Genomic DNA, 27,770 nt, shown 5'->3' on the forward strand with positions numbered 1-27,770 from the left:
ATTCAGAAAAAAAGTTCAACTTAAGCAGACAATCAACACTCTGGTCAGTGTCTTGTTCTCCTGACAGGCTTTTCAAGGCACTCTAGTAGTAGCAAAACAGATTATTTATTAGCTGCTAAACCATATGACAACATGAATTAAAAACTGTTTCCTTAATAGCACTTCTGAGCTGAATGAGTTCTTGGAGGCCCTGTAGATCACAAGTATGTTCATCCTGTGTTAGGACGGAAGGTTAGTAAAATGTAATTCTACCTTTCCTGCTAAATATCCCCAAAAGTAATAAGTTGCAGCTAATTATTTGAACCAACTGAAAGGCAAGGAATGCGAAACCTATTAAGTGTGTTAAATCTTGCTGTATCTCTGAAACTATGCACTGGAATGTTAGCTGAAGTTGTTCCTTGTTTAAGATTGTTTCTTATTTTATTATTTGGTCCCCAATTAATTCACCAGCTGTAATTAATTTACTCTGCCAGTCTGAATGGTTAAATAGCTATTACAGGTATCTTTCATGATGTGATGTTCTTTGGTATTAATTGTCACTTCCTGATAATAATCCTACCTCATTTCTTATTACCATTTATACACTCCATTTAGCTCACTTCATTTTTAATTAAAGTAATTTCTTGGTGTTCATTACCATAAATAGTATTAAGTGGCTTTCTGTTGCTGAACCACACTGAGGTCCTCTTTTTTTTTTTTTTGTTTTGTTTTTTTCCTCTTTAACGAATGATTCTAGGAATTTTGAGAACAATAACACATCCTTTGCAGAGGATGAGGTGTATGGAAAAAAGTTTCAAATATTATAAATTAAACAGCTGTGATATTGTTTCCTTTCCTTACCTTTTTTTCTGCTGTCGAAAGGGACTTGCATGGTTTGAGTTCTTGGGATTTCTTTTTTTTTAATTTTTTTTAGTTCTCTTTCAGGGGAGGAGTAATTCTCTTTTTCCTCATTAATAGCTGTGCCCTCTCTAGAGATTCATTAATGTAACTTCTCCACAGAGGCACTTGCTCCTTCAAGTGTATTTGTAATAGTCTCTGCCTGAAGCCAGCTGTTCCCTCTGATTCTTTTTCTTTCAACCATGTAGAGTTTTGTTAACTTTTGGCGTGACTTCTCGCTGACAAACGATATTGTCATACCATAAGCAGTAGAGTCATCTACTCTGAAATGTTACCTAAGGTAAGGCTGTGTGAATGCACACTAGTAAAACTATTGCTTAAACTTCACTTTGATTTTTATTTTTTTTTTCTTGTTGTATTTTAAATTTTTTTTTTTTCTCCACTGATTGGCCACACAGGAGATCCTGTAGTTTTACTAAGTATGTGCCAAAACAGAGTGAGTTTTCTGTCCTACCTGCATTCTAACAGTGCATGAAGCAGCACTGGAACTGGACAAAGAGCATTGTTTGACTCGGACCTTTCTCCCTCTGTTTTCCCTGTTGCAGTGGTAGGTTAACATTGAACTTCTTCGGCAGTATGAAATCCTCCAGAAATCTCATCTCTTGAAATCCCTTTTCAAAAGTAGCTGTACTGGAATTACTGGACCCCAATAGCAAGGGTGAACTTTGTGCAAATTCACACAAAGAAAGGCTTAATTTAGTATTTCTGGAATTACCCTTCCTTCCTCAGTCTCCTTTAAAGGAATTTTATTGAACAATGGGGGGATTTTTTTTCTAAAGGAGACTTAATGAGAAGGGGGCTAACGAGCGTGAGTCATCTTTTACAGATGACAAATGTGTCCATTTAAGTAAGACACTACTCATGGTTTAAACATTGTTGACTCCCAGTTTGTAAATGTAGGAGCAGGGTTGTGGTTTGGCATCCGAGACCTGCGACTTGATGGAACATTTCAGAATCATGACATTCGCTTTGTATGTGGGATTGTTTGGGCAGCTGATCAACAGCACCTCCACCTTAAGCACTGAAGGCTGCTATTGTTTTCTCTGAAAGACTTGTAAGACTGGACACTTTAACAGAATAAAAGTTTTAATTTTTAATTTGCATTTTCCTTTTATGTCTGCTTTCTTTTAAGTTTCCTGTATGCAGAGGCACTTAGCTTTTCATGATCTCGCTTTTCAGAAAAACAGATGTTAATAATTCCAGCTATTGTGTAGGATCATTGGGTTTATTTACTCGTCACATAAGTCCTTGTGGATTATGACATTCCTTTATGAATAAGCAAAAAGTAGATGTGCAGCGAAAGAGGTCCTGCTCAGTGACAAGCCTGGACTGCCACTTTAACAAATGGCTGATACAGTTTATGTTGCCAAATGTAAGACTGTTCAAGTATTGTCTATGTAGTCCTATAGAATCTCAGTTGGGTTTTGAAAATGCATATTGCTCTCCTTCTCTAGGACAGGGATAGGAACTGAAGTCAATGGAGAAAACTGCCTGTTGCCATAGAAATTGTGTCTTCAGCCAGCTACTGGTAACAAATTATTTAAGTGTGTTTCCTAGCTGTCTGCCTACCCTGTGCACTACTACTACAACTGGAAATGCTGGCAGATAGCGTCTTTCCTAATTGATCACGTACATGATATGTTACAGAGAATCAGCCTGTAGCTTTCAAAGACAGTTTGAGTTTCTGTGCGGCTCACTTATTGTATAGAAAGGTATTTTGTGTTTTGCCTTCCCTTGCTTCCTTTTTCCCCAGACTACTTGACCACAGTGACACTGGCCCCACTTCAGTGTCAGAAAATGTGAGCAGGCTGTGAAACAGGGGAAAGGTGCTTCTCTGTGGTGCTGCGTACTGGATGAGTTTTAATGAAATGCTTTGCAGGACTGAACCAAGAAAGGAGAGGACAAAATACCCTTTGTCATCTAAGGCTCACTTGGACTGCAGCTCCTTTTGGCAAGGATTTAGCAGCTCTTCGAATTGCTAAGCAAAAGGAAAGAATGAAAGGTACCATCAAAGAAAACTGGTGCTTGCTGGATTCCTGCAGGACTTCAATACAGTGATGGGGAAAGAGCCCAAGGGTAACGAACTGATCAGTCTTTGTTGGAAAAAGGCTTTTAATCCTAACTCCAGGTTTTCTAGGTAGCTCACTGAAAAGCATAAAGATGCCATAGAGGCATCTGGGAACTATATTGGTTTTATTTCGGTAAAATCCTCTAGCCCTACTGCACCACAAGCTTTTTGCCTTGCTTATTTTTGAAGAAAGTAACCATTTTGTTTTTACCAGTTGATGACAGTGAGAATTGTCTTGATGGGAAATTACTACATTTCTGAGGCTTCTGATAACTTGAAAGAAAGGACTGCCAATACAGGGAAAACAAAAGTATTCAAGTATCTATGTTATTTTAAATACTAATATACTATTTAATACAATTTAAATACTCGTTATGGTTATAGTTGTTCCTGTGCTCCATTTCTCATTAAGTATTCTGCCGCTTGTTGGCAATCATATCGAAGACTTCAGGAGCAGCGATAAGATATCTAGCTGCAATTTTTGCTTACCTAATAACCATGGCAGCTCCAACGGCAGCAGTTTTGGCGAGAGTGCTGAGCTGCTTAAACTGGCTCTGGAGAACTGGTGAGCTGGCTTGGCTCCAAATGGTTTCAATAGGAACTCTTACTGAGGAGGAAATTAGGTTAGTCGAGCCAGTCAAAAAGGCATCTGAAACACTTGTGCTTTGTCTGCTGCAGGGTTGTCCATGTTCCAGATCTCCCTCACACCTGTACCTTTCATGCAGACACGGGATGGGCTTTGGCAGCCTCCAACGGAGTTTGCCAGAATTGCAGTTTTCCTTGCGGAGTTGGCAGGAGAAAATGTTGTTTAATAGTCTGCAAAATTGCTCAGAGGGGGAGGAAGGGAAGGAAAAGGGGGTCATTTCCCAGTTTTGTCTGAGTACTTTCTACCTTCCTTATTTAAACTTACTGGAAGAGAAGGTATTTACAAAGGTGACTTCCTTCTCTTTGACTTTTTTGGGGGCATTATGTGGTGGGGGTGGTTTTCCTGTTGCTGAAAAGGTCTTTCTAAGCCTTGAGGTAGGAGCATGTCTGGAGTGGCAAAGAACTGGAGGACTCCTAAGGACAGACACTGATGAACGCTCCTGTAACCAAGATGGGTCGCCTCTCCTGGTTTATGCAGTCAGTTATCTTCTGGTATTTGCTGTGTTGTGTGTTGCGATCTACTGTTTATATTGTTCAAAACAACCCATAGAACAGGAAAGCTGTGGTTTACTGTCATGTGTATGAACTAAAACAGCTTCTGAAGTCACCACATGTGCGTAAGGTGGGGAGTGGAGAAGATGACGTGCTAAATTGCTGAAAAAAAAGTATGACTGGGAATGATATGTATGTGACATTATGAATGACGGAGGTAATGCAGAGAGGAACTGAGGAGTGGCACGGGAGCATGTGTAGAAGGCATATTTCTCCAGGATTGCTGCCTCCCAGTGAGGTGGATCCTTGTGAGATGAACTTACAGGCAATAGCTACAGCAGGTCTTTCTTCACTGGTTACACATCTTAAAAACATTTCAGCTCCATCAGTTGGTGAGAGTCCATTAACAGGAAGGAGGAACTACTTGCTTCCCCCCCCCCCCCCCCCCCCCCCCCCTTTTTTAGTTTTTCAGCATTGGAGGCTGATTTCTTCCTCTCCACGTTTGTAGCCCAGTGATTAAAGTCTCTGCCAAAACTTAGCTTTTGAAACTACTGAATTCATATCCTCTTGTGTACAGAGAAAAGCTTGAAAACAAACTGTCAATGCACAGAAAGAGATGTTTTCTAGTGAAAACGCCGAATTCCCTTTTTATTAAAAAAAAAAAAAAGGGGGGGGGGAAGAAAAAGACGTGAATAAGATGGGGAGGGATTTTTATTCAGAGCTGACTCCCTTACGGAATTTTTTTTTTTTTTTTTTGGTCCTCCGGAGAGGAAAATCTTCCCCAGGGATTCCCGATTCCCGTGCGATGGGAAGGATGTGCTGGCGGGGAGCGCCACCGCTGGGCTGGCGTCTGTTCTTCACTCTCTTCTGCCTTTTAGATCTAGTTTCTGCATTTTCTCTCTCTGGTTTCAACTGGGACTTTGGGTTTATCTATTGACACGCACCTTTGGAGCCACAGGAGAGCGAACCGAGCGAGTGAAGGTGTATGTCGCCAAAGAGCAGCCGTGAATGAAAAGAACAGATATGTTCTCTATGACTTTTAGCGAAAGCTGTTTAGCTTTAACACACTTTGGTCTGACTGTCATCTCCTGGTTCGCTGGAGTGCCGCAGGACTCGCTGACTGACCAAAAAGGGCTCTGTAGGAGCCTGAATCACCACTTTAAATTTGTTTCAAAACTTTTAGATCTTTTCACCCCACTTGAATCTTATTTTACCACTGTGTTTACCAGTGTAACTGCTCTATTTTTTAAAAAAAAATAAATATCTGGATTATTAATTAAAACAGTGATTTATTCCTGAAGTTAAATCAAGTTTGTGATTGCACTTGAGCAGAACACTTGTGCATTTTAAGTAGTACCCAGAGCCAAAGCAAAACCCTGGAGCCCTGAATGTCCCTGCCAGGAATGAATGGCCAGAGATGGGGACAAAACACTTTGAGAGGCAGCTCTGCTGGCTGCGCAACAGTCCAGCTGCCCAGTGCTTGTTGTTATCACATGCTGGAAAGGGATCACGTGAAGAGGCGGGGAGTCAGCCCTGCAGAGCCTGGGTGGCATCGTGGTGTTGCTGGTGGGATCCTAGGAACTTCTGCCTCTGATGGCGTTTGTAACCCAGCATCAGATCCAAAAGGTAAGGAACAGCACCCTGGGGAAGGTAGTGCAAGCAGGTGACACTAATTTTAAGACATTGTTCATTACTAGTTAACCCATGCTCGGGTCCGGCAAAGATCTGCTTTACAACACTTTATATTCTTCTCAGCTTCTTGTATTGCATTCATTTTGAGTGTGTGAGGATCCTGTTATGGCTACAAACTCTCCCAGAGGGCCACTTGTCCCACAGAGCTCTTGGAGGAATTTCTATCATGCCCTTCTGTCTCCGCTACTCAGCTCTCATCCGTGAAGTCGAAATCTGCCTGTCAAAGGATAATCTCCAGGGTATTCTATATAAAGAAACAGTAATGCCAACAGAGTTCACTTCATTTTGTAAGGGATTGTGTAGTCAACCGTGAGAAATCACTCGGGGATTTTTCCCTTAGAAAAAATGCTTTGCAGCTTGTAAAGGAATCTCATTCTTACTTGGAATCCAGCTATGGCTGCTCTGATCATGTTAGCAGGATTTGTAATTTAATAGTTGCTGGTCACACATCTTAGATAAGATATCCTTAAGCCACAAAGGCTCTAGTGATGGTATCTTCTCTGCTTTGTGGACTGGGGCATTGAGATATATTGTTCTTAACTGTATGGTATCTGAGCCTGTTAACAAACTATCTTTTTTACAATAGAAACCTCTCCTGAAATTAAAAATTAAGAGCAGGTTGTCCAGCTGCAGAGCTGAAGTTGGGATGCTTTTCACATTGAGCTGAGGCACGGCAAAGGGCCAGAACTGTTCTCTCTTGCTTTGTGCTGCTTCCCCTGAGGACACTGGAGGAGAGCAGTCACCCTTTCTCTTCCAGTTCCGCGAGGATGGCTTCCTTGTCCTAGAGCATTTCTTCACTGCGGAGGAGTGTGACAGCATGAGGAACCAGATTCAGAGAATCATAGCGGAGATGGAAGTGCCACCGCACTGCCGCACCGAGTTCTCCACCAAGGAAGAAGAGCAGCTCCAGGCACAGGTACTGAGAAGGTCAGGGCTGTCCCTGTTGGAGTGTTGGAAGGAGAAAGGGAAAAGGCAAATAGCCTCTCAGGATTCACTCTGGGGGCACATGACTCTTTTTCTTCTAATTGAACATAACACTGTGAGAGGCGTTTGCTCTCCATCTTTCTACAAATGTTTGGTGGTGGCTTCATCAGAGGGTGAAGGAGGAGAGGGTGCACGTGGCTCTGCTGTGTATTCAGCCCCCACAGTTATTGCCCCTGGTAGCCACGAGCAGCTCTCACCCTTCACTCTGTACTTGTTCTGCAGACATAAAATAGGCTTTTTTTCCAGGCAGGCAGCAAAAGAAAAGCAAGGATAGCCTCTGTGAGAGGTTCTTGTAAAGTCCTAATCAATGCCAAGAGATGTGGTTTTGTGTAAAGCCTTTGTATGAGTGATTCCTATTGACTGTGTTTTGTTTATGCTGCGGCTTGATGGGGAAAGCAGATGCAGGTGAGTATTAACGCTTTGATAAAAGGTTCATTTATGTTTTTGCAAGGATACTATCTTTACTGGGCTCTTATCCCTGGCAGGGTAGCTCGGATTATTTCCTAACCAGTGGAGACAAGATTAGATTCTTCTTTGAGAAAGGTGTTTTGGATGAGAGAGGTAAGCCCTGGCCTGAGCTAGCCACAGGGAGGGGACAAGAGAAGGCTGAGTGAGGGGTCAGGGGCCAGTTTCCAGCTCTAGCAACAATTTTGCTTTGCAAACAGTGTTAAATTCTAATTTTTGATTTGTAGGTAACTTTCTAATTCCGAAGGAGAAATCCATCAGCAAGATTGGCCACGGTATGTTTAAAAGATGGGGTTTTGAGAGGGATGAACAAAAATGTTAGGTTTTCAGACATGAGAATTTCTCCAGACCTACTCACTATAAATAACCTTGGCCGTCTGAGTTGAAGTCTTTCTGAGCAGAAAAATTACATCTTCCCTCTTCTGTTGGTTTCCTGTGCCTCCTCGGAACAACTGCATCAAATACCAGTCCTCACCCCTTCTTGCCATTGAGGCCACGCAACTCCTATCTTTGCAGCCCTGGGCTGTTTTACTCTGTGTTTCTGCATTAAATTCTTCAACTAGATTTCTATGTGTCAGAATGCTTTTCCCCATGTTGCTCTGTCACTGTCTCTGCAATTCTTTCTGTGCTGCCCTTCACTCTCTGCTGTCAAGGACTTAAAATCTTCTGTTACAATCCTTTTCAAAAAAAAAAAAAAAACCCCAAACAAAACAAACAAACAAACAAAAAAACACAAAAAACAAACCTCCAGGAGGTTTTTCAGCTATGCATAGCTCAGAGTCACTGACATGGGAAAGTTTGGACTTCAGCCCTTGTCTCTTTTATGTAAGAAATTGCTCTAACAAATTTACTACCTAAGACTGGTCACATTCAGTACAGACCAAACTGTGTCTTCTATGTCCTGTGCAGTGGTGAGTTGCCAATGCCGAAGCTGTCCACCCTCCTTTGGTGACAGCAGCACCTTTTCTTTACCCTTTCTGGTTTCATTTTGACCTATTTTCTCTCTCCCAGCTACGTTTTGATCCCTTTTGTTTTCAAACAATACGTGGAAAATAAGAGCAAGTTTCCCTGCCTCTCCAAACCCGTGAACTTTGTTCAGATTAAACTTCACGAAACTTGGAAATGCAGTACTGAGAGTTCTTGATTCTTTGGTTTTCTCAGAAAAACATTACCCACCCCCCACCTACCCCCCACAGCCCCCCTGCCATTCTGTTATACTTCAGCTTTTCCCCAAGGGAAGTGAAAACAACCGTAGATGCCTGCTGACTCAGCAATTTAACAATTCAAAAGGCTTCTTCTCTTGACTTATTTTTTGTAATTAGTCCTTTTGGTTGAGTCTTGCCTCATCCCTTGCTCGGGAGCAGCCCCTGCTGGACCCAGTGTTGGGTCCTCCTGGCAAATTTCGTCATGATGAGATGGAGCCACGACCACGAGCCTGTGCGCAATCAGCTCTGACCCGCAGGCTGTGGCCCCCCGCGAAGGGCACCAAAGATAAGCCTTAGCTTATTTTTGCAGTGATTACTCTTTTGGTAGGTCTTAAGAGCTGTGTTTTTAAAGGGTGAATTCACCTGTGTACCTCAGGGTCATGAATAGTGGTTGTCGTGTTAGCATTTGCATAATGTCATACTTAATCACATAATACTGTTATACACTATTTTTTATACAGCTGCAGTTTGTGGCCAGTGAGTGATTATATTTTGGTTCTCTAAAGATTGTACAAATCTACGAGTTTTTTATCACCTTAGGCATGATAAGGCACGTACATCCACTCTGGGGAGGGATGAAAGTTTCTGACTGCAATTTATCTTGCTTGGCTGTCGTCTCTGCAGCTCATCACTGAGAGCTGCCGAGTTCCCATCTGTTAATGAAATCTTCCTTCTGAGCCTTTTCTTTCTCCTTAGCTTTACATGCTTATGATCCGGTCTTCAAGCAAATCACCCACTCCCCCAAGGTGCAGGTGAGCTGTTACTGTTTCCTAAAATGGTCTGGGGAAAAAAAAAATAATTATAGAGTAGTTAATCTTAATTTTCTAGACTCCCAAGGATAGTAATTTTGTCTATAAAAGGAAATTTAAATATCTTCAAAGAATATTGCTTTATAGTGTGCAGAAAACAGCAAACATAAATCTTGGAAAGTTTTCTTGCAGGAATTGGGAAGAAAACTTGGCCTTGAGAGACCAGTAGTTGTGCAAAGCATGTATATCTTCAAGGTACAGTAATTCAAGTAGTCTTGTCACGCAAGAGATAAGACCCTGTTAGATGGGAAGCTGTGAAACTCTTCACCCATCACCTTTCTTTCCTTGCAGCAACCTGGCATTGGCGGTGAAGGTGAGATTTGTATTATCTCTGTATCACACTGCATCTAATACCCCTTTAGGAAAGGAATATTACCAGGAAAAAGGCTCAGAATTGGGCTTAAGCCTGCGAGTTTTGTGGTGTAAACCTTCTTAAAATGATTAAAAAGCACCTATGTTTTCCAGAGATGTTTCTACATCATATGGAACTTGGAACAAAGAGCTACTTTTGCATTTGCAGCAGGCTGAAAGGTGGTATTTTTATGTAAGGTTTAACGTGTGTGACAGATGGGTGGGTCAAGAAGTGGAGGAGAACAAGCCTGCCATCCTTCTAGCAGTACTGAATCCCTCAGGCATTAAAAGACCTTAAGGACTGTCTTTTGTTGCAGTGACTCCGCATCAGGATGCCACCTTCCTGCACACGGAGCCTCTGGGCAGAGTCCTGGGGTTCTGGATTGCCCTGGAGGATGCCACACGGGAGAACGGCTGCTTGTGGTTCATTCCAGGCTCTCACACCAGTAAGAGTCATGGTAGTTTGGTGCGTGTTGTGAAACACGCTCCCTCGCCATGATCAAGGGTGGAGGGCAACACAGCCCATTATGTTCTGTGCATGGCGCAGTGCCTGCGGAAACACGCTGCTATTCTTGTTTGTTGAAAGGACGACTTTATTTACTACAGGGATCTTCTCCTGTGCTGTTGTCAAATCTACAACCACAATTTTTCAGCAGGTGGTTGACTGCTTCACTTTGCTCTTGGCCACCACAAGTCTAATTTAAAATTAAAAATAGGTAGTATACATGACTGACACTGTTTAGTTTTAAGTTGATATCTAGCCTAGAAGCAAAGAATCCAGGGTACAGGGGCAAGGAAGGACAGTCCTCCTGGATACTTATTTACTCCCGAGCCTGTTAAGGGGAGGCCCATTAAAACTGCTCCTGAATCTTTTCACCTCGGTATTATTTCAGAAGCTCCCCCTGCAAGATTCAGTGTCTCCCTTGCCAGGCCTCTGAGATTTAAGACTTGTATTTAAAGATCTTACACTATTGGGTCCTTTCTTCCTGTAGTGAAACAGGTCATTGCTCTATGTTGGTGCTCCTTCCACAGTTTTGACTGTAGCCTTGAAAATATTCATCAAGTCTGATCTGGACTGCAGAGTAATAATCCTCTTTTTGCCTTCCAGAGTAGGAATACACTGAGAAATCTTTTTTTTCTTTCTTGCCTTCCCCTCTTTTTTTTTTTTTTTTTTTTTTTTCTTCTTCCATCCACTCACAAAACTGTTTCTTTTCCAGGTTGCACCCCCTTCACAAAGATCCCCCTTTTTTTTTTTTGTCTTGGCCAATAAAAGTTTTAGTCCTGACAGCCCTGTGTAAGGGGAATAAAAATCCTCTTACACACACATGCAACTGTCAAATATTGGTATGAACTTCAGTAAACAAGGAAAGCCTCCAAGTCTATGCAAGGATCTTTTGGGCATCATCTGAGCCATCAGAGAACAGTCAGTGTCCCAGGGAAACACACAGACAAAACCAGATCAGCGCGGACTCAGGGAACAGCTGTTGTGACTGATGGTGGTTGCTGTGTGTGTGTGACCACAACTGGATTACCAGCACAGTCTTTCTGGGTTTTTTGTTTTGTTTGTTTTTGTTTTTTCACTGCCTCTGGGGCACACTAATTGGTGTTAAACTGTTGCTCGCCTGAGCATTCCCTCAGTGAGTGTAATCATAGTGCTCTTAAGATTTTAACACACTCATCCCTCTGGACATTCTGGAGTCAGCTGCACTCTGATTGCAACTTACGCTCTTATAGAAAGGAGAAATGGACCAAAGGTTGGCTTTGCATAAGTCCATGACTATTTGTGTTCCTAAAGGGCCATGTTGCAATGCACAGAAGGAGCCAGAAAGGCAAACAAAAGGCAGTTGTTCTATCAGCTTCTGCCACAGCTGGAAAATCCTAAACCTTTGCTTAATGAAAAAAAACCCACACAAATTACTAAGGAGAAAATTAAATATATTATAATAATAAAGTCCTATCACTGCCAAGAGAAATCACGAATACTGTTCCTCTGCTGTGCAGAATGTAGCTAGCTGTCTAATTTTTATGTGTGTTTGGTTATTCTGTGGATTTGCAGGTGGAATTACCCGGAGGATGGTCCGTGCAGCTCCAGGTACCTCAACATGTGTAGAGTTTGTAGGGTCAGAGCCGGCCTACGATGACAGCCAGTTCATACCTCTGCCTATAAGTAAAGGTAAAACAACCCCCAAACAAGCCCACTTTACAGCTCAAGAAAAACAAGAGATCTAAAATTGTATTTTAACAATTTCAACTTCCATCATATATTACAGCTAGCACTTACAATTTGAAAAAAGCAGTACAGATGTTTCTTTCAAACAGGTGGACTCATTCTCATCCATGGTGAAGTTGTCCATAAGAGTGAACTGAACAGCTCAGACTCTTCTCGCCATGTGTTCACCTTCCATGTGATGGAAGCCAAAGACACCAGCTGGAGCGAAGAGAACTGGTAAGGTCACCATCCGAACAAGCAGCTGAGGAAACTACAGCCTTTCCAACGCAATAGCCAGGATAAACTTCCATTGGTGCTCTTGCATGTCACACAGTTTCTGTTGGTAGTACCTCAGTTAGCATGGATTTCATACCCGTAGAACTGGAATAGCCTCTAAAGCTTTGGTTTTCCTTCTTCCTTACTTCCTAGGCTCCAGCCAACTCCCGAACTGCCTTTTCCATCACTCTACACTTGAAGTTAGTGCTTGGCTTCTGGAGTCAATAGCTGATCAATACTTCTTTCTGATCATGTTCCCTTTAAATACAATTTCCACTAGATCAGCTTTCAAGATTAATTTATCCTTTTCTCGGAACGAGGACCCTTGACACAGCTGAATACACCTGCATTAGGCAAAGCTTCTACCACGGCATGAGCCCTACTTGTATGAGAACAGTTGCCCAGTCCTTTTGGTAAAGAAACTCCTTCAGTCTTGAGAATAGACTATTAAAGACCACTGCACCTTGACTGGGACCAGTTAAGACTTATTTCTTGCAGATCCTCAGTATTTTCTTCTGTTCAAGTCAAGAGCTTGTCTAGTGCATTTCTTGGCTGTGTCGATCCCAGCAATGCAGGTGAATGTGTCATGTGAAGATGGGTGACTTCTTGCTCTTAGGTCTCCGTCCTATTGTTTGAATAATGACTAAAAATTATCCTAATCTGGGCAAAATGAAGCCAGAACTCTACTTTATAATCAATCTTTTATGTATTTCTAGCAAACTGTAGCTGAGTGTTTGCTCTCTGGGTGCGTTGATTAAAAATATTACAGTTCTTAAAGATTCATGTTGAAATTATGAGAACAAACCCCCCCGATCAAACTCCTAACATTTAAATAAAAAAATAGAAATTCTCCTTTTCATGTCTTTCACCCTTTCTTTGAGGAAGACAGTGTGACCTTCTCCCAACAGATGGGGCCAGCGCTGAGTTGTGTGATGACCGGTTTGAACCCTCAGTGTGCACAAGAACAATTGCTATCCCCAAAACCCCAACAAAATCAAACCGACTTATAGCAAGGTGAAACCTAGGGAATGTAAAGAAACGTGAGTTACATCTGAGACGACAAGCTCAAGCCTGTATCCTGAACTGAACAGAAGCCGTGTAGGTGTAATTTCACTGGCACTGGTGCAGAGGTAACCCTGAGATACGAGCCCGGTATCATCAATGCGCTAATTACATGGTAGAAACCTTAAGACTGCTCGTAGTCCTGGCAGAGCCAGCCCCAGTTCTTGCTGATTCATCCCTTTCGAAAGTATATTCCGTCTCTGGCACTTGTTTGATGTGAAAGTCAAACTTGGTTTCTTTATGGGAAGAAGTTTCCTTTCAGCCCTTTGCTGGGCAGCGCAGAATAGGTTCAGTACGGCAAAGAATTCATCGCAGGGGAGTGCTGAGGTGGCTGTAGTGGGAATTGGGAAGCTGAGTAAGGGCAAGAGCAGTAACCTGGAGTCCAAAGTTTGTGCAGGTACAGCTGCTGCCCTCCCCTGCCTTTTCTACAGTTTGTTTGAAAGCTGTGGGCAAGGTGGTGGGAAAACGACTTCAACTCTGGTACTATTTCATGATGTTAATGGTGAAGACGGCGGCTTATGATGGAAGCAGGTAAAGCTTTTACCCTATCTTTCCATTATAAGTTACTAATTTAGAATAGCCCCTTTCTGCTGAGGACTGGTAGTTTGCCCTCCGGTTACACGCACCACTATCTGTAATATATAAAAACGTCTAGTTCGAGTGCATAAAGGAAAGCAAGAAACTGGATTGGATTTGCAGGATTTCCCGTTAAATGTGGAGGAAGCTCAGGGTCGTACAATTACTGAGTTTGGTTTCCTACAAAGAGTATCTGACAACTTATTGCGTAATTAACCAAAACCAACTCTGGACAATTTTGACATCCTCAGGAAAAGCAGTATCAAATCTCAGGAGCCCTGCCTAGGCAGGGGGGTAAATTGGGCAACGCTGCCTCTCTGCTAGTCGAGTCTTGGCTTGTTGCAGGGACAAACACGGTATTGGATTCTGGGGCCAATTTTGCTGGCTCCATCTGCTGGCCCAGAGCACCAGTTTCACTCCACCCCCGGTCTTATTCCCACTCCTAAGATAGTCCCAGGGATAGGACTGCAGGACAATATTGTGTAAGGTATCTTGGACTCGCACAAAACTATTCCTAAAAGTGAATAAAAGAAGTGTCAGCGGTTAACTTCATCCTGCAAGCAAGATGCAAATGTTCTGCTTAGACACTTCTCAGGGGAAGAGAAGAGGCAGGGCAGACATGTGTTAATGTGTCTTGTTCTAATGGACACTTGGCAAACTGGCGAGAAGTGATAGTCAATACAAAAGTGTTTAATGCATAAAAATTAGGTGTTTTTTTTTGGCCACTAAATCGTAGTTGTAATTAAATGGCTTTACTCAATTGGTTGATAGAAGCATTTTTATAAATTATTTGATTAAACATCTAGCTAAAAAAATGTGGAAAGTAGAAAACTGCGGTAGTATTAAAGAAATTTATTGATTTTAACAGATTTTCTGCTTTCATGATTAATGTGTAATTAGATTTGTCTGTGACTTTGCTTAGTTTTTTTCCCTTATTGAATGTTATTCCAAATGAACTTAGAGATCAAGATCTTGAAAAAGATAAAACATTCTTGTTGCATAAACCTTCAGGGCTAAAATTGCAACCCTCTTTTTAGTAGTTTGGAATAAACAGTCTCTTACATTCTCAAACCTCCTGCCCTGGATAAACTTAGGTATTATAGCTGTTGAATTTGAAGTCGTGTTCATACATCACAGTGCGTTAGTATGGCTCTTGCGGATGGTGACTGGATACACTGGGACGGCTGTAGTCGCTTTGTGTAGACGGTGGTCACCCTCATTATAAAACATGCTTTAAATGGTGCTTATACAGAAGTGGAGAGTTCGTATATGCACTAATACCAAGATGGCAGGGCTCAGTACAGTAAAACAAGTTTTGGCTCTGATGCAATACAGAGGTGGCATAATCCAAGAGGTCTGCTTTTTTTTTTTTCCTCATTGACTTACCTCTTCTTCCTCTACCTCTGAGCACCCAGAAGAGACACAAAAATAGCATTTGTATTTAATAATCCAATTTACAAGTTACATTTGTGTTCTTGCGAGAACATAAATTAACTCATGCTGTTTTAAATAGGGGGGGAAAACACGACCAAAACAAACCTTTATTTTAAATAGGTCTCTTTCATTTCTGTTTTTAACAATTTTATCTGCGGTACCAAAAGCAGTGTTTTGATCAGCTTTGAGTTCTCATTACAGTGCATATTCTATTACCACTTTTCTCTAGAAAGGGAGAAACCTCTGTTCCTGGAAGTGCTTCTAAGCCATAAACATTATCTGGAGGTAGAGAGGCAACAACAGATTATCAATTTGGGTAGTATAAGCTTCCAACAGAGAAACTAAACTCACAGATGCCAGAATCCAGGCATAGCTGGAGTTCAGATTCACGCTGCTGTCAAAGATCAGAATAAGAGCCACAGCAATGATCTGAGCAAATATAGCTGTCATTGTCCCTTCAAAGGTCTTCTTTGTTCCTGGCCATTTGATTTCCCCCATTGTACTACCAAAAACAGAGGCAATGGTGTCTCCTACCCCTACTGCCAGTACCCCAGAGTAGGGGACCAGTGCTCCTGCCCCAGACAAGGTACCTTTGGGAGCACAAGGTCTGGGGAACAACCATACTGGGAGGGACATGCCAAGGAGGAGATAAATATGAGTCAAGATTAGAGGTCCACTGTCTCTTTCATCCAAGAAAAGAGACAGCAAATGCCTAAGGGTTTGGCCAAATGGTTTGATCCTGAAGTACCGAATATACTCTAAGATGATAAATACTGCCAGACACAGTACTGCAGCAACGTAGAGAAGCTGGCGGTCATAGATTAGTCCAGGAACATAAGTAGCTACAACAATGAAATGGAAATATTTCCTGGTTATAGTTGAGGCCTGGTGTTTTTTAGATTCAGATGATCTCTTAGCGTTCTGGTAGAAAACTACGCCGCATGCTGAAGCAGCCAAAAAGGTCCAATATACAAGAAGGTAAACTCTTGTCTGTGTCTGAAACAGAAACTGCAGTAGCCAGAACAAAGGGTTCCTCTGGATCAGTCGGTAAAGCCAAGGCATGATGACCCCTAAGCCTAGCACTGCTGTCATCATGTGGAAAAACATGGAGGAGATCCATGTACCCGAATCCATGAAAATGAAGAGCACAGTGAAAAAAAGCCCAAGAAGAACAACTCCAACAACTGCCACCAGAAGGAAAAAGTCTATGGGATCACCTCTACCCTCGATTACATTCAGTGAGCGTTTAATGAGCTGATTGAGAACAAAACTTATACCTCCGAGAACTAGCAAAGCTTCTCCAGGAGTAAAACATCGAGGCAACAAGTACAGCAAGATCATACTGAGGTAGACAAAAATTAACAGCACTTCTAGGACCTCTATCACTTCTGAAACAGTCAAGGAGTGCTTCATGGTATAGATAATGATACTGCCAGCAATACCAGTAAGTATGCAGGTGTTGGTTGGCACAGGTTTTGTGACGCCAACCGCTATTACAGACAGAAATAGAGCAACCAGCATGCCAGTGGAAGCTACAACTATGCCAAAACGTTCAAAGTACACAATGCCGGCAGACTTGCACCTCTCCTTCATCACTATCCCCAACAACGGGATGACCATGCTAGCTGGCAGGAGGCCACTGTTTGCCGCTGTACGGAACTGGAATACAGCCCCACCCAGCTGGAGCAGACGGTCCCATTTGAATTGGACGTAAAAAGCCTGGACGGCGAGAGCGACGGCGCACCAGGAGTACCGGTCCCACACCACTGCGTGCACAAAGAGAACGATGACAAACACGATCAGGGATTCCACCAGCACTGGTTTGTTTAACATGATTCCACTCCAACGTGGCTCAAGCTTTCAAAATCTTTCTTGGGAGTCCCAATGTGCTCAATAGTTGTCCATTACGAAGAATTCGCTTTCATGCTACTGCAATTCCTATTAAAAAAAAAGAAAACAGCAAACAATTAAAGCAATTACTATAGAAAAGCTAAAGGTTCTGCACAGCTGTTTAATTCTTAAGCTCAATTTGAAGAGACAGCCAATTGTTAATGTCAACACACTGGTGAATAAAAAAAAAAATTAAAACCAGTGAGGTAATGGATCAGCCAAAACTGTTATCCCCCTCTGAGAATCAGAAGTCAGCCTGCAGTGACAGAAACGAACCACTGAATACTGGGGTGTTCAGATACCGTTTTAAATATTTCTGTTGTAGCATCTTTGAATTGAAATGTGAAGCAGAACATGCCATAAATCTTCCCAGAAGGCTTCATTGTGATGGTGTGAATTTGAAATATAGTTAATTTAAAAGTTTAAAGTTAATTTTAGAACCTAATGTTGTATGTGGTTTTCACTGTATTTTTACAGGATGTTCCTCCTTTTATTAAATATTTCTCCTCCCACTGCTGTGCAAAATCCCCTACGTACCTCTCTCCTTCTGTTACTGGTGTTATGATTGAATACTTCCACTACTGCAGCAGCTGTTTTATAATGCTACATAGTATTTAAAATAGAAGTAGGAAAGAAAACATCACAATCATTTTAAAAAAAAACAAAACCAAAAAACCCCCTGTCAAATGGTATACTTTATCTGATTTTGATCTATTACCAGAACTGTCAAGATAAGCTAAGCTGGAGAGCTGAGCACAGAAAACCAAACTGAACAGACCTCATCTTGCCTGTAGCCGTGAAAGGATGTTCATCACATCCTTAGTATTAAGCAGCTTAATTTGTTTTGCTCTGACAGCACTGCTGGGTCATATTTGTTACAAAGATATCTATTCTAAAATATGCTTCTAGTCCATCTTGACATATTAGCAATGTTCTGTTTAACTCTAGGATGTGTTGTAGCCATGTGATTTAACTATTATACAGCTTCATATGAGAGTAAATTATTTTTAAAGAAAGGTATTGGCTTCCTTTCTCTTTAATCCATGGCACAGTCTCTTCCCCCTGTCAGCTATCTCGATTCCCATTTTCCAAGTGAGAACCCCACACTCCTATTTTACAGACTCCAGATTGCTTATCAATAAGTGAAATATTTTAATGTTAGTCAGTCATTAATGACACTAGACAAATATTAAGAAGTCTCATCTCAAAAAATACATCATTACTTTATAAGTGATTTGTTTAACTAACCTCTGGCATGCACTATTTTCCTCAAATTCTTCAAGAATTAAGTAAACATTCCTGATCATGATCTAAACCTGTCATTGTTTTCTATATCCCCTCACTCCCTTGTCTTACTCACACTTACTGCTTTTACAGCACTTCACCTTCTCTGAATCAAGGCTCGCAGCCAGTGACCACTGTATTGCAAACTAAACTTTGCTTTAAACTTTTGGACTACAAGATAAATAGTCGAGATAATCAGCAATGCACATAATGACTCCATTAGGTTAAATCATATCATATCTTCTTTGAAGTGTTGTGGGCATTCACAACGTTACGAAATTCTCACCAGCATTTACTGCTTTCTGGCAATCTTTATTTCTTCTTATCTGTAATTTGATATTTTGTCTTAGCCATACGTAAGCCTATGCCATTGTACTGGCACCTCTTGGGCACTTTGAAAGTATCAGTTTCTGTATTTGTTGTCAATAGAACGGCTGATCCAGTTGTATGTATCCCTGCTGGATAAGATATCTCCAGCTGAAACTTTGAATTGCTACATCCTTTCTGGCCCACCCTTAAGCTGATTAGCAGTAAACTCTTATTAAATTCTGCTCCTCCAGGCTCATTACTAATACCTACATTAGCCCCCTCATGGAAAGCCAGAAGTTTATTTAAAGTTCTGCTTTGGGTTTCCATCCAGTGTTAAATGGTGGCACCAGATTATAATGCTGATGGAGATCTCAGTAGTAATATTACTGCGTAACTATCAAAGTTTGTACTGTCAAACTCCCTTATGCTGTGGGTCTGGAGCATTTATGTATTTATGACTTTGTACTGAAAACTCTTAATTATTAATAAATTGCTTTTTGGCATCCTTCTTCGTATAGCCTGAAATACTTCATTGCCAAACAAATTCATTACATTTACTGTTGCTATACAGCTAAAACAGGCCAACTGTCATCTTTTTGCCATCACAATTCATTTTTAAACAGAACAGGAAGATAATTAATCATATAGTCAATAAAACAGAACAGACATGGGTAATATCTACCTATGACCAGTAATGGTTTTGGCGTCCCACTCCTTGTTGTTTCTGAGCGCAGGGGAGGGGAAAGCTTAAGGCTTATTTGACAAGGGGCAGGGCAAATACCATACTAACCAAAGATTGAAAAAGACCTCTCACTCAGTCTCACAATTTTAAGGTTGCAACCCAGCTCTTGCATCGATAACGACCCATGACAGCTTCCCCCAGCAGGCAGCGTGCCAGCCGGGCTGTGAGACAGGGAGGAATTTCACTGTATGAAGCACAGGTCTCCTACTGTAATGCAGCAGCTCGGAAAGCCGCTGGCCTGCAAATTTGCCACATGACTTATCTCACTGCTGAATTATTTCATTTTCTTGTGCCTGCTGCAATTCCCTTCTCCACACCTTCTTGCAGGTAACGGGAAGCCCCTCAGCGCTGCCGCCCAACGGGACCCATCGCCCCCGTTTTATGCCCGTTTCGTGATCTGCATCCCGGCTGCTCCGGGCTGGGACGCTTCCCGCTGACGTGCTCCCAAACGCCCGGTAGCCCTCGCCCCGCTGCAGCACCTCCGCAGCGCTGCCGGGTCCCCTCCCTCCGTCCTTCCCCACCGCCCTGCGCCTCCTCTCCCCCTCAGCCACAGCGGGAATGGCGGCCGCAACAGTCCCTGGAAGGTCTCGGAGGCTCTGCCGGGGTGAGCTCCGGTTCCCGCCGAGGGGCCGCGGCCTTCCCTGACCAACACCCTCCCCCCTCCCGCCAGCCGGGAGCCGAGCGCGGACCCACCTCACAGGACGCCGCCATCTTGGTGCTGCCGCCTGTCACATGACCCCAACCCGCCGGAGAAGCGGGCCGGAGGCGGAGCGGCGGCCCCCACCACGTGACGCCGGCGCCGGGGAGGAGGCGGGGACGACTCCGCGCGGCGGGTCACGTGAGAGGGGAGCGAAGATGGCGGCGGGCGGGCTGTGCGCGAGGTGCGGGGACGGGGTGGCGGTAGCTCTGGTGGGGGCTTAGGGGGGAGGGAAGGTGGGGTCGGCCCCGTCCCTCGCTGCGTGCGGCCCCCCCCTCCGCGGGGCGGGAGGTGGGGAGAGGGGTCCGCCGGGAGGGGGGCGGAGGGGGCAGCGCTGGCGGAGGGAGAGTTAACGGCAGCGGGGCCCGCGCCGGCCTGGCCCCGCCCTCCGCGCGCGCAGCGAGGCCCTGCCCCGTCCCTCACTGAGGCACCCAGCGGGGAGCCGCTAGGCAGCCAAATGTCGGTGTTAGTAGTGACTTTTTAGTGGTTTTTGTGGTTGTTTCTTTTTAATTTTGTCGTATTGTAAAGGGTGAAATGCTAAATAGAACTATTGGAAAGGTGTTGCTTTTGCGAAGCCGAAGTCGCGACTTCTTGGCGGCGTCTCGTCAGGCCCAGGGCTGCTCTCGTGAGGAGCAGAGCATTCAAGGGGTGTTTTTTCACCTTTTGGACAGCTCTTTGCAAATATAAAAGTCAAAAGAGAGGTGCGGGAGAGGTACAAAGGAAGCTATTCAATGAATGCCAGGTTCAGTGGTTACTTTAGATCGGTGCTTTCATTTGTGCTGAGCACGTTTTTTTGACACTTACTGTAATATTTTCAGACTCCAGAGTGTTCCTAGATGTCTAATTTTTATTAAATTAATATCTACAAGCCTTAATGGGGACAAGAACACCACTGTTACATGTGGTTGCATAAAGAGAGCTTTCCTTCCTTAGCTGTCTTGGAGTCTAATTAATGAACTTGCAACAAACTGTGGTCTGTTTTACTCACAGAAGAGCTTAGGAGGGAATGGAAAGCAGAAGGGTTGGCTCTGCGAGGCTGGTGCTCAGTTCTACAAAGCATTTCTTTTCTTGGTAAAATTCTGTGGCCATTTGGTGCTCTGTGTGGGCTGGAGAGAGGTTGCACCCACAGCTGGTTGCCAACCAAGTCATGGGGAGGTTCGTTAGCGTATACACAGGGAGGGACACTTAGCTATCGAGGAATGAGGAGGTAGAAATTATGTTGATAGGTGTACTGGAGATAATAGGTCTTATCATTTAAGTGGCACCTTGTGTCTGAAGTTACAGATGACTTTCACTGCCGTTTTGATGATGCTGTTCTAAAAATAAGTTAATGAACGTTCTTGCTTTTGTAGACAGTCTTTGCATAGGGAGCTGTGGTGTTTAACTCCTGATTTGTATTATGTTGCTATCAAGTCAGTACGTGTCTAAATTCTTGAAATATTCTTTTTGGCTAATGTGCTTTTTCAGAGCTGTTGTAGGGAGACTCATTTTTCTGGATGCGTATGCTAGGGTCAGGATTTGATCTGTAATACCTTATAGCACAGATTGGCTTTTCTACAGAGTTCTCACGTTGAAACAAGAAGCCAAGGATAAATGTTCTGAGGGCCTGTGGCAAATCATTCTACCTTATGTAAAGGTGTTGCAATTTTTCACTTCACCCAGTTTTATGTTCCACTTAGAGTGAAGGATGAAACTGTTATGGAAGAATTTGGAGGAGAGCATTGAATGTAACTGAATAAAATATTGCTCTATACTTTCATTAGGTTTCTTTTTACTAACTTCAAACATCCAATTAGCAAAATCAAATTGAGATAATAAACTGATATATACGTGATACTTCTTTGATATGAGTTTGCAAGTCTTGCTATATCAATTGTCATCATCTTTGGGTCTTTCCTGGGTTCTTCCAGGACATCTGAAACTGGTCAGCTAAAAACCGATGTTCCTTAAATCAGTTTCCTAATATTGTAGTGTGATCTGCTCTGACTTAATTGAAGGTTTGAAAAGGTGTAAGCGAAATGGAAGCCTAAAATAGCGGTCATCATTAAAATACTCTCCACCTTTTCCCCCGTATACAGGAGCAGCAGAGAATTGTGGACAATTCTTCTGGGCAGATCAGCTTTAAGAGAACCAGTAAGTCCATGTCTTGCTAAGCAGGTTTGCCCATCACTGAATGGACTCCATGGCCAAATATATCATTTGTACATCTGTTTGAATATTAGTGAAAATATGTTTTGCTGCTTTTCCCTCTTCCTCAGTGCGATTTTTGTTCCTCTGTCTCCGCTACGTGTTCATTCTTCCACTCCTTGTTTATAGCTGCTTCATGAACTACCTGGAAGGGTGTATGTGAAAAGGTGGTTCCCTTTCTGGAGCGGACACAAGTGCTACTTTCTAGACTGGCTGGCCTGGGGTATTCATGAGTGGTACAGCCTGCTTCCTTATTTTCTGTGACGGAGCCCGTGCTTTCAAGAATTTGCCCAGAGGTTGGAAATCCAAATGTTTCTGAACCTAGTCCATTGCCTTCTATTTCCTCTCCCTTCCCATGATTAGGCAAGGCAACGAGCTTTCTCATAAAATATGCACCTTGAATCGGTCTGAATCATAGATGCTTGTCTTGTGTTGTTCCTGTCTCTTTGTGGTGGTGGAATTTCTTTGCTTTGCTTAAATTTAACAAATCTGATACTCAGCAGTGTACGTTGAGGAATCTGTTGACTAGTATTTGGTTCTTTTTTCAGGCACAGATTGCAGCAGAATTGAACAAGCACTGGCAGAGATTGTTAGAGGGACTTTCATACTACAAACCGCCAAGGTATAGTAATTGCCTGATTTTAGAAATTAATCTCTAAAATGAGGTCTCCTAGTAAGTAGAGGAGCATGTTGAGTATTTCTCTCTGATTACATAAAAATAGATTTTTATTCTTTTGCATGACTTGAGATTTCAGAAGAGAAATATTAAGAGAAAATACTTAATCCTCGTAACACTTTTGCGCATCAGATACAGACCAGAAAGAAGTAACAACAGTTTCCACTGTCATTACTTACGTTAGGTGGTTCTTAACCCTTGCCTCTGCTGAGCTGCAGTGATGATGTGCAAGTGTGCAGCCTGTGGAGAAGTGACTCCTCTTGACACTCAGTCATCCCAGAAAGATAATGCAGATTCCCTTATTGGAGAAGGTGGAATGAATATAGCCTGCATTTATTATAGTAATAATTGTGAACGATGTTAAGTTTTGTCTGGTGGGAAGATTACAGAATATTGTTATATGAAACATTGAAAGGCCATTGAGGAAAAAGCAAATGTTCAGTTTAAACTGATAAAACTGTGAAAACTTTGAAATTAAGCCTCTAGTTCATTGCTTGGGGTTGCTGTATTTTTCATGACTAAAGTTTCTTTTTCTTTAGTACAACTTCCGCAGAAAAAATAAAAGCTGATAAAGATGTAGCTGCTCCACTAAAAGAGTTGGGTCTAAGGGTCAGCAAGTTTTTGGTGAGTGAAGGTGCTATTCAGATTATTTTTTATCCCTGCAATTAGAATGCATTGTAATTGAGATTCTGTTATTTAAGTAAGCTTCTTGATGTTGAATGCAAACGTAAATTCCTTTCGGTTCAAAATAGTCTAAAGGATGTTAGAAGTACATGTTGGGGCTGTAGGTAAAAATTTTTAAAAGTGATTACTGACCTTGAGGTGTCTTGGTTTTCCTGGTTAACACCCCCTCCTGCTGCAAAGGGCCTTGCTTTTCAGAAGCAGTCACCTGCTTTTGGTCATTCTTGGGTTCTTTCAAGACGTCTGAAGCTGCTCAGCTAAAAACTGATGTCCCTTAAATGAGTTGCCATGTTTGAAAATACTGTTGGTTTACCTGCAAGATTATGTTCCTTCAAGCCAGAAGTTGGAATTTGGTGGCTGGTGTTGGTTCCTTTTTTTAAAAATCACTGTTATACTACTTTTGCTGAAGTTAAACTGGCTACATCTGAGTGACGTCAAAGCTTATGTATTTTGCTTTAAACAAAAGTGCTGACTAAAGCAAGCATCTGCCTGATGCAAAAAAAAATTATTTTGGCATATTTTGGAAATTACTTGTTTTGAAGAGAAGAACTGCCTGAATATTTGGAGAGAATCTTCATCTTTAATGAATTCAGTTGCCTTTTATTCATTTCAGAGCATCTCTCTTTTTTTCAGGGTTTGGATGAAGAACAGAGTGTGCAGTTGTTACAGTGTTATCTTCAAGAGGATTACAGAGGAACAAGGGACTCCCTGAAGGTGCATAGCTCCCATTTATGTTCTATTTACTCCACATCTTTCCTTAGTACCAGTAGTTTGTTGATGCGTATGGTCACATGTGAGTCCGAGTTCTGATTTGGAAATAACTTTGTAGCTTTTCTCTGAATTTACAATGCTCAGGTGCCACTTTAAGGAAATGTGATGGCAGATATCCAGGCCTAACCTTCTAGTACCTCTTCCTGCTTGGATCTCTCTGCAGGGGCTCTCCTATATTGGGACTCTCTGCAGGGACACTCCTCTCTATTGCAGGAATACAGGAAAGCTGTAGATTTGTGAAGGAGAGTAAGTGGAGATGAAGAACAAATATGTAGTTACAAATGAGTGTTTTGGCTTTGTACTTTTGGAATTTGTCTTTCCAAAAGAAATTGAAAGAAAAAATATCTTTTCTTCATTTCCGTCTGTTTTTTGTGAATATGTATTTTGTCAATAGGTATTTCTGCAGTAGATCGTTCTTTATTTTGTTGTGTTTTACTTACAGACGGTTCTTCAGGATGAAAGGCAGAGTCAGGCTCTGATGCTGAAGGTTAGTCATTTCCATTTGTATTTTCTGTTGAAAAGATCTTTTGACAGAGAACAAACTTTATTTCTATGGATCCAGAAAATCTTGGAATAATTGAACTATTCCTTCATGTAAAGAACAGATTTTTAGAAGATGCTTCTGAAATAGAGGGATGTGCATAAAGATTTGCACAATGTTGCTACAGAAAGGAAATTTTAGGCTTAAAATCAGGGAATTTAGCTGGGCAGACGTACACTTCCATGTTTTGCAAAGCTCATAAGTTTATGTGTTACTGTCTGAAGTGACAACTCTGAAATGGAGCCTGATGATCATATCTGACAAAGGATAATAGGGATGAGGAATGAGAGATCATTTCTGTCTTTCTGTTCTTCCTTTTCCAAGTTTTCTCACTTAGAAGTGTAATTATAGACATGTCCCTATAGGCATGTTTTATTGAGTTGTGTAAAGTTAATTACGTTTTTTTTTTTCAGATAACTTAAAAACTGCTTAGTTGAAACTCCATCTGTAGTAATGTTTGAGCACTATATATTCTTGTGATGAAGTCCTTGGCAGTGTATGGGAGAGGAAAGTGTATGGGAATTGGACCCTACAGGAGACTGATATCAATAACGCTATATATTCACAGCTTGCTGACTATTACTACGAAGAGAGGATCTGCATCCTGCGCTGTGTCCTCCACCTACTCACCTATTTTCAGGATGAGAGGCACCCTTACACAGTGAGTACAGGAACATTTTCCTGGATGTGATGTCATTGAAATAGGCTAAGTATGTAAGTTGTGTAGTAATTGTCCGCTTGTGATTGTAAAAGACACGTGAGTGTGTGTGTAAGAAGTTAATTAATTTATTTGTTTATTTAAGGCACAGTATTTCCAGTGTGTTGAAAAGTTGGACAAGGAACTAGTTCCTAATTACCGGAAACAGTTTGAAGCTCTGTACAAAGCAGAAGCTCCTACATGGGAAACACATGGAAATCTCATGGTATTTTGTTTCTTGCTGTTATTTATTAAACTTATAAAGTCTTTCCTTATATGCAGTGTATTGGAAAATGTTTATGTACAAATGTAGTTAAAAAGGATGTTTCTCCTGGTCCAAGAGACCTAAAATTTGTTTTGTCTCTAACAGAACACACTTTTGCTCAAAAACAGAGTTGCATGGAACATACTGTTCCTTGTAATAAATCCATCGATAGCCCTAGGCTAACAGATCCATTTAAGTGTAGTTGTTCATAATCTCTCTGCATCAGCACACTCTGTGTTTACAGTGGCTTTCCTTGCCATTGATAAAAACCGCTGGTTACACAAGCTGTTGAAATGCTTCAACACTTCTCGGTCAGTGCTTTGACTGACCTGTGCTTCGGCATATGATGGTACAACTTTTCCTTGTGCAGACAGAACGTCAGGTTTCCCGTTGGTTTGTGCAATGCCTCCGTGAACAGTCCATGCTCCTGGAAGTCATCTTCCTCTACTATGCATACTTTGAAATGGCACCTGATGAGCTTCTGGCATTTGCAAAGATGTTCAAAGAACAGGGATTTGGCACTAGACAAACCAACAGACATTTGGTAGAAGAGAGCATGGATCACCTGGTGGATCGTATTGGGTAAGTATCATGTATATTTTTGAAGGCAGTACAGAGCAAGACAATTGTTTTCCTTGGGGGAAAAAAAACATTTATCACTCTTGCTGCTGCCTATTAAGATCACCAATATTTCAAGCTAAGCTTATTGTGGTGAAGGCAAAATAGCTTTTCTGGTCACAGTGAAGGTTTGTGGCAAAATAAAGTTATGATTGCAAAGTACAGAGGTATCCATATACTAGCTTTAAGCTAGTATATAATCTTGCCTCTGGTAAGAATGGCAATGAAGACACAGTGCCACTCCTTAGATGGTCCAGTGGTAAAGTGAAATTGCATCCTAACAATCCTGTGCTGGTAATCTGGTTGCTGCCTGCATGGAGGCTAGAGCTTCCTCTCTGATGTGTGTTGTTAACCATGCTGCCTCAGTTCAAGCTATTATGGGTCTGCTTACAAATGGCAGTAATGTCTTCATTTGGCTGCATGGGACATAACTCGAGCTGCAGCCAGGGGGAATGAAAATCCTGCCAGGTGGCAGAGAGTTACAAAGGTGGAAAAGCTATCTTCAAATTTCAGTGACCCTTTTTTGTCTGTTCCAGACAAACCAGAAATAGTAGTTACAAAGATTGTAATCTGTCATATACTAGCATTTCAAGACAAAATTTGGATTACCTACTGTTAATTTCATATAATTTCTTATTGTTTCAAAGAACAGATGAACAAAAGCAAACTCAAGGTTGTTTTTTGACCACTTATAATTTAACATCATGCTCCCCCCCCCTAAATCTTAAACAAAGTTTCTGATCTACTTGTTTTTATTCTTTTCCTGCTTGTAGCTACTTTAGTGCTCTTATTCTGGTGGAAGGCATGGAAATTGACTCCCTCCATGAGCGTGCTTTGGATGACAGGACAGAGGAGCACAAGTTAGCTAACAATGAGCGCATCCACCAGGTAAAGCACTGGCAGAGTAAACCCTGATCAGGCCTAACAATACAGAATGTACTGTGATTACTGAAGCAGTGCTGTTCAGAGATTATGTCTGTATGTTTCTGATCCTTGGGTTTGTTGACCAGGTGTAGGAACTAGCATCCACATAACATTCCGTAGCAAATAAGAACAAAATTTAAACTGAAAGACGGTAGATTTAGATTAGATATTAGGAAGAAATTCTTACTGTGAGGGTGGTGAGCCCCTGGCCCAGGTTGCCCAGAGAAGCTGTGGCTGCCCCATCCCTGGAGGTGTTCAAGGCCAGGTTGGATGGGGCTTTGAGTAACTTGGTCAAGTGGGAGGTGTCCCTGCCCATGGCAGGG

General features: G+C 42.1%; 3 protein-coding genes across 4 annotated transcripts in view; 2 read left to right on the plus strand and 1 right to left on the minus strand.

The window, feature by feature from the left end:
- Nucleotides 1-5,652: 5,652 nt before the first annotated feature.
- Nucleotides 5,653-12,919, plus strand: PHYHD1 (phytanoyl-CoA dioxygenase domain containing 1). 2 transcript variants are annotated; one of them, XM_082492773.1, is made up of 11 exons: nucleotides 5,681-5,728; nucleotides 6,552-6,710; nucleotides 7,264-7,339; nucleotides 7,471-7,518; nucleotides 9,145-9,200; nucleotides 9,390-9,452; nucleotides 9,549-9,570; nucleotides 9,926-10,054; nucleotides 11,665-11,781; nucleotides 11,928-12,054; nucleotides 12,247-12,919. In XM_082492773.1, exons 1-11 carry the CDS (start codon nucleotides 5,696-5,698, stop codon nucleotides 12,290-12,292), a joined length of 876 nt encoding a protein of 291 aa, XP_082348899.1. In that variant the 5' UTR covers nucleotides 5,681-5,695; the 3' UTR covers nucleotides 12,293-12,919. The 2 variants fall into 2 exon arrangements, with proteins under 2 accessions (XP_082348898.1, XP_082348899.1); XM_082492772.1 differs by lacking the exon at nucleotides 9,926-10,054 and having other exon boundaries at nucleotides 5,653-5,728.
- A 2,507-nt stretch (nucleotides 12,920-15,426) lies between these two features.
- Nucleotides 15,427-20,101, minus strand: DOLK (dolichol kinase; the record flags this gene model as incomplete). The annotated part of the gene is made up of 2 exons (XM_082492771.1): nucleotides 20,084-20,101; nucleotides 15,427-17,103 (listed from the first exon to the last, which is right to left on the minus strand). The coding sequence occupies exon 2, from the start codon at nucleotides 16,996-16,998 to the stop codon at nucleotides 15,427-15,429; it is 1,572 nt and encodes a 523-aa protein (XP_082348897.1). The 5' UTR covers nucleotides 16,999-17,103; nucleotides 20,084-20,101.
- Nucleotides 20,102-20,227: 126 nt separating this feature from the next.
- NUP188 (nucleoporin 188) overlaps nucleotides 20,228-27,770 on the plus strand; it is a 29,277-nt gene continuing 21,734 nt past the window's right edge. The window contains exons 1-10 of the mRNA XM_082492581.1: nucleotides 20,228-20,271; nucleotides 22,166-22,220; nucleotides 22,823-22,896; nucleotides 23,490-23,574; nucleotides 24,265-24,345; nucleotides 24,845-24,889; nucleotides 25,512-25,604; nucleotides 25,747-25,866; nucleotides 26,276-26,487; nucleotides 27,297-27,411. Coding sequence (XP_082348707.1) covers nucleotides 20,246-20,271; nucleotides 22,166-22,220; nucleotides 22,823-22,896; nucleotides 23,490-23,574; nucleotides 24,265-24,345; nucleotides 24,845-24,889; nucleotides 25,512-25,604; nucleotides 25,747-25,866; nucleotides 26,276-26,487; nucleotides 27,297-27,411 — 906 coding nt within the window. The 5' untranslated portion in view covers nucleotides 20,228-20,245. The remainder of the gene's footprint in view (nucleotides 20,272-22,165; nucleotides 22,221-22,822; nucleotides 22,897-23,489; nucleotides 23,575-24,264; nucleotides 24,346-24,844; nucleotides 24,890-25,511; nucleotides 25,605-25,746; nucleotides 25,867-26,275; nucleotides 26,488-27,296; nucleotides 27,412-27,770) is intronic.

This window comes from Vanellus vanellus (genome assembly GCF_965231255.1).
Source record: "Vanellus vanellus genome assembly, chromosome: 18".
In the NCBI taxonomy this organism is placed as follows: Eukaryota; Metazoa; Chordata; class Aves; order Charadriiformes; family Charadriidae; genus Vanellus; species Vanellus vanellus.

Excerpts from the sequence above, each read along its gene's own strand:
- PHYHD1 (XM_082492773.1), top strand. The coding sequence starts at position 5,696 with ATGGCGTTTGTAACCCAGCATCAGATCCAAAAG. Across the intron at positions 6,711-7,263 it reads AAGAGCAGCTCCAGGCACAG|GGTAGCTCGGATTATTTCCT; the intron begins GTACTGAGAAGG and ends TATCCCTGGCAG. Across the intron at positions 9,571-9,925 it reads ACCTGGCATTGGCGGTGAAG|TGACTCCGCATCAGGATGCC; the intron begins GTGAGATTTGTA and ends CTTTTGTTGCAG.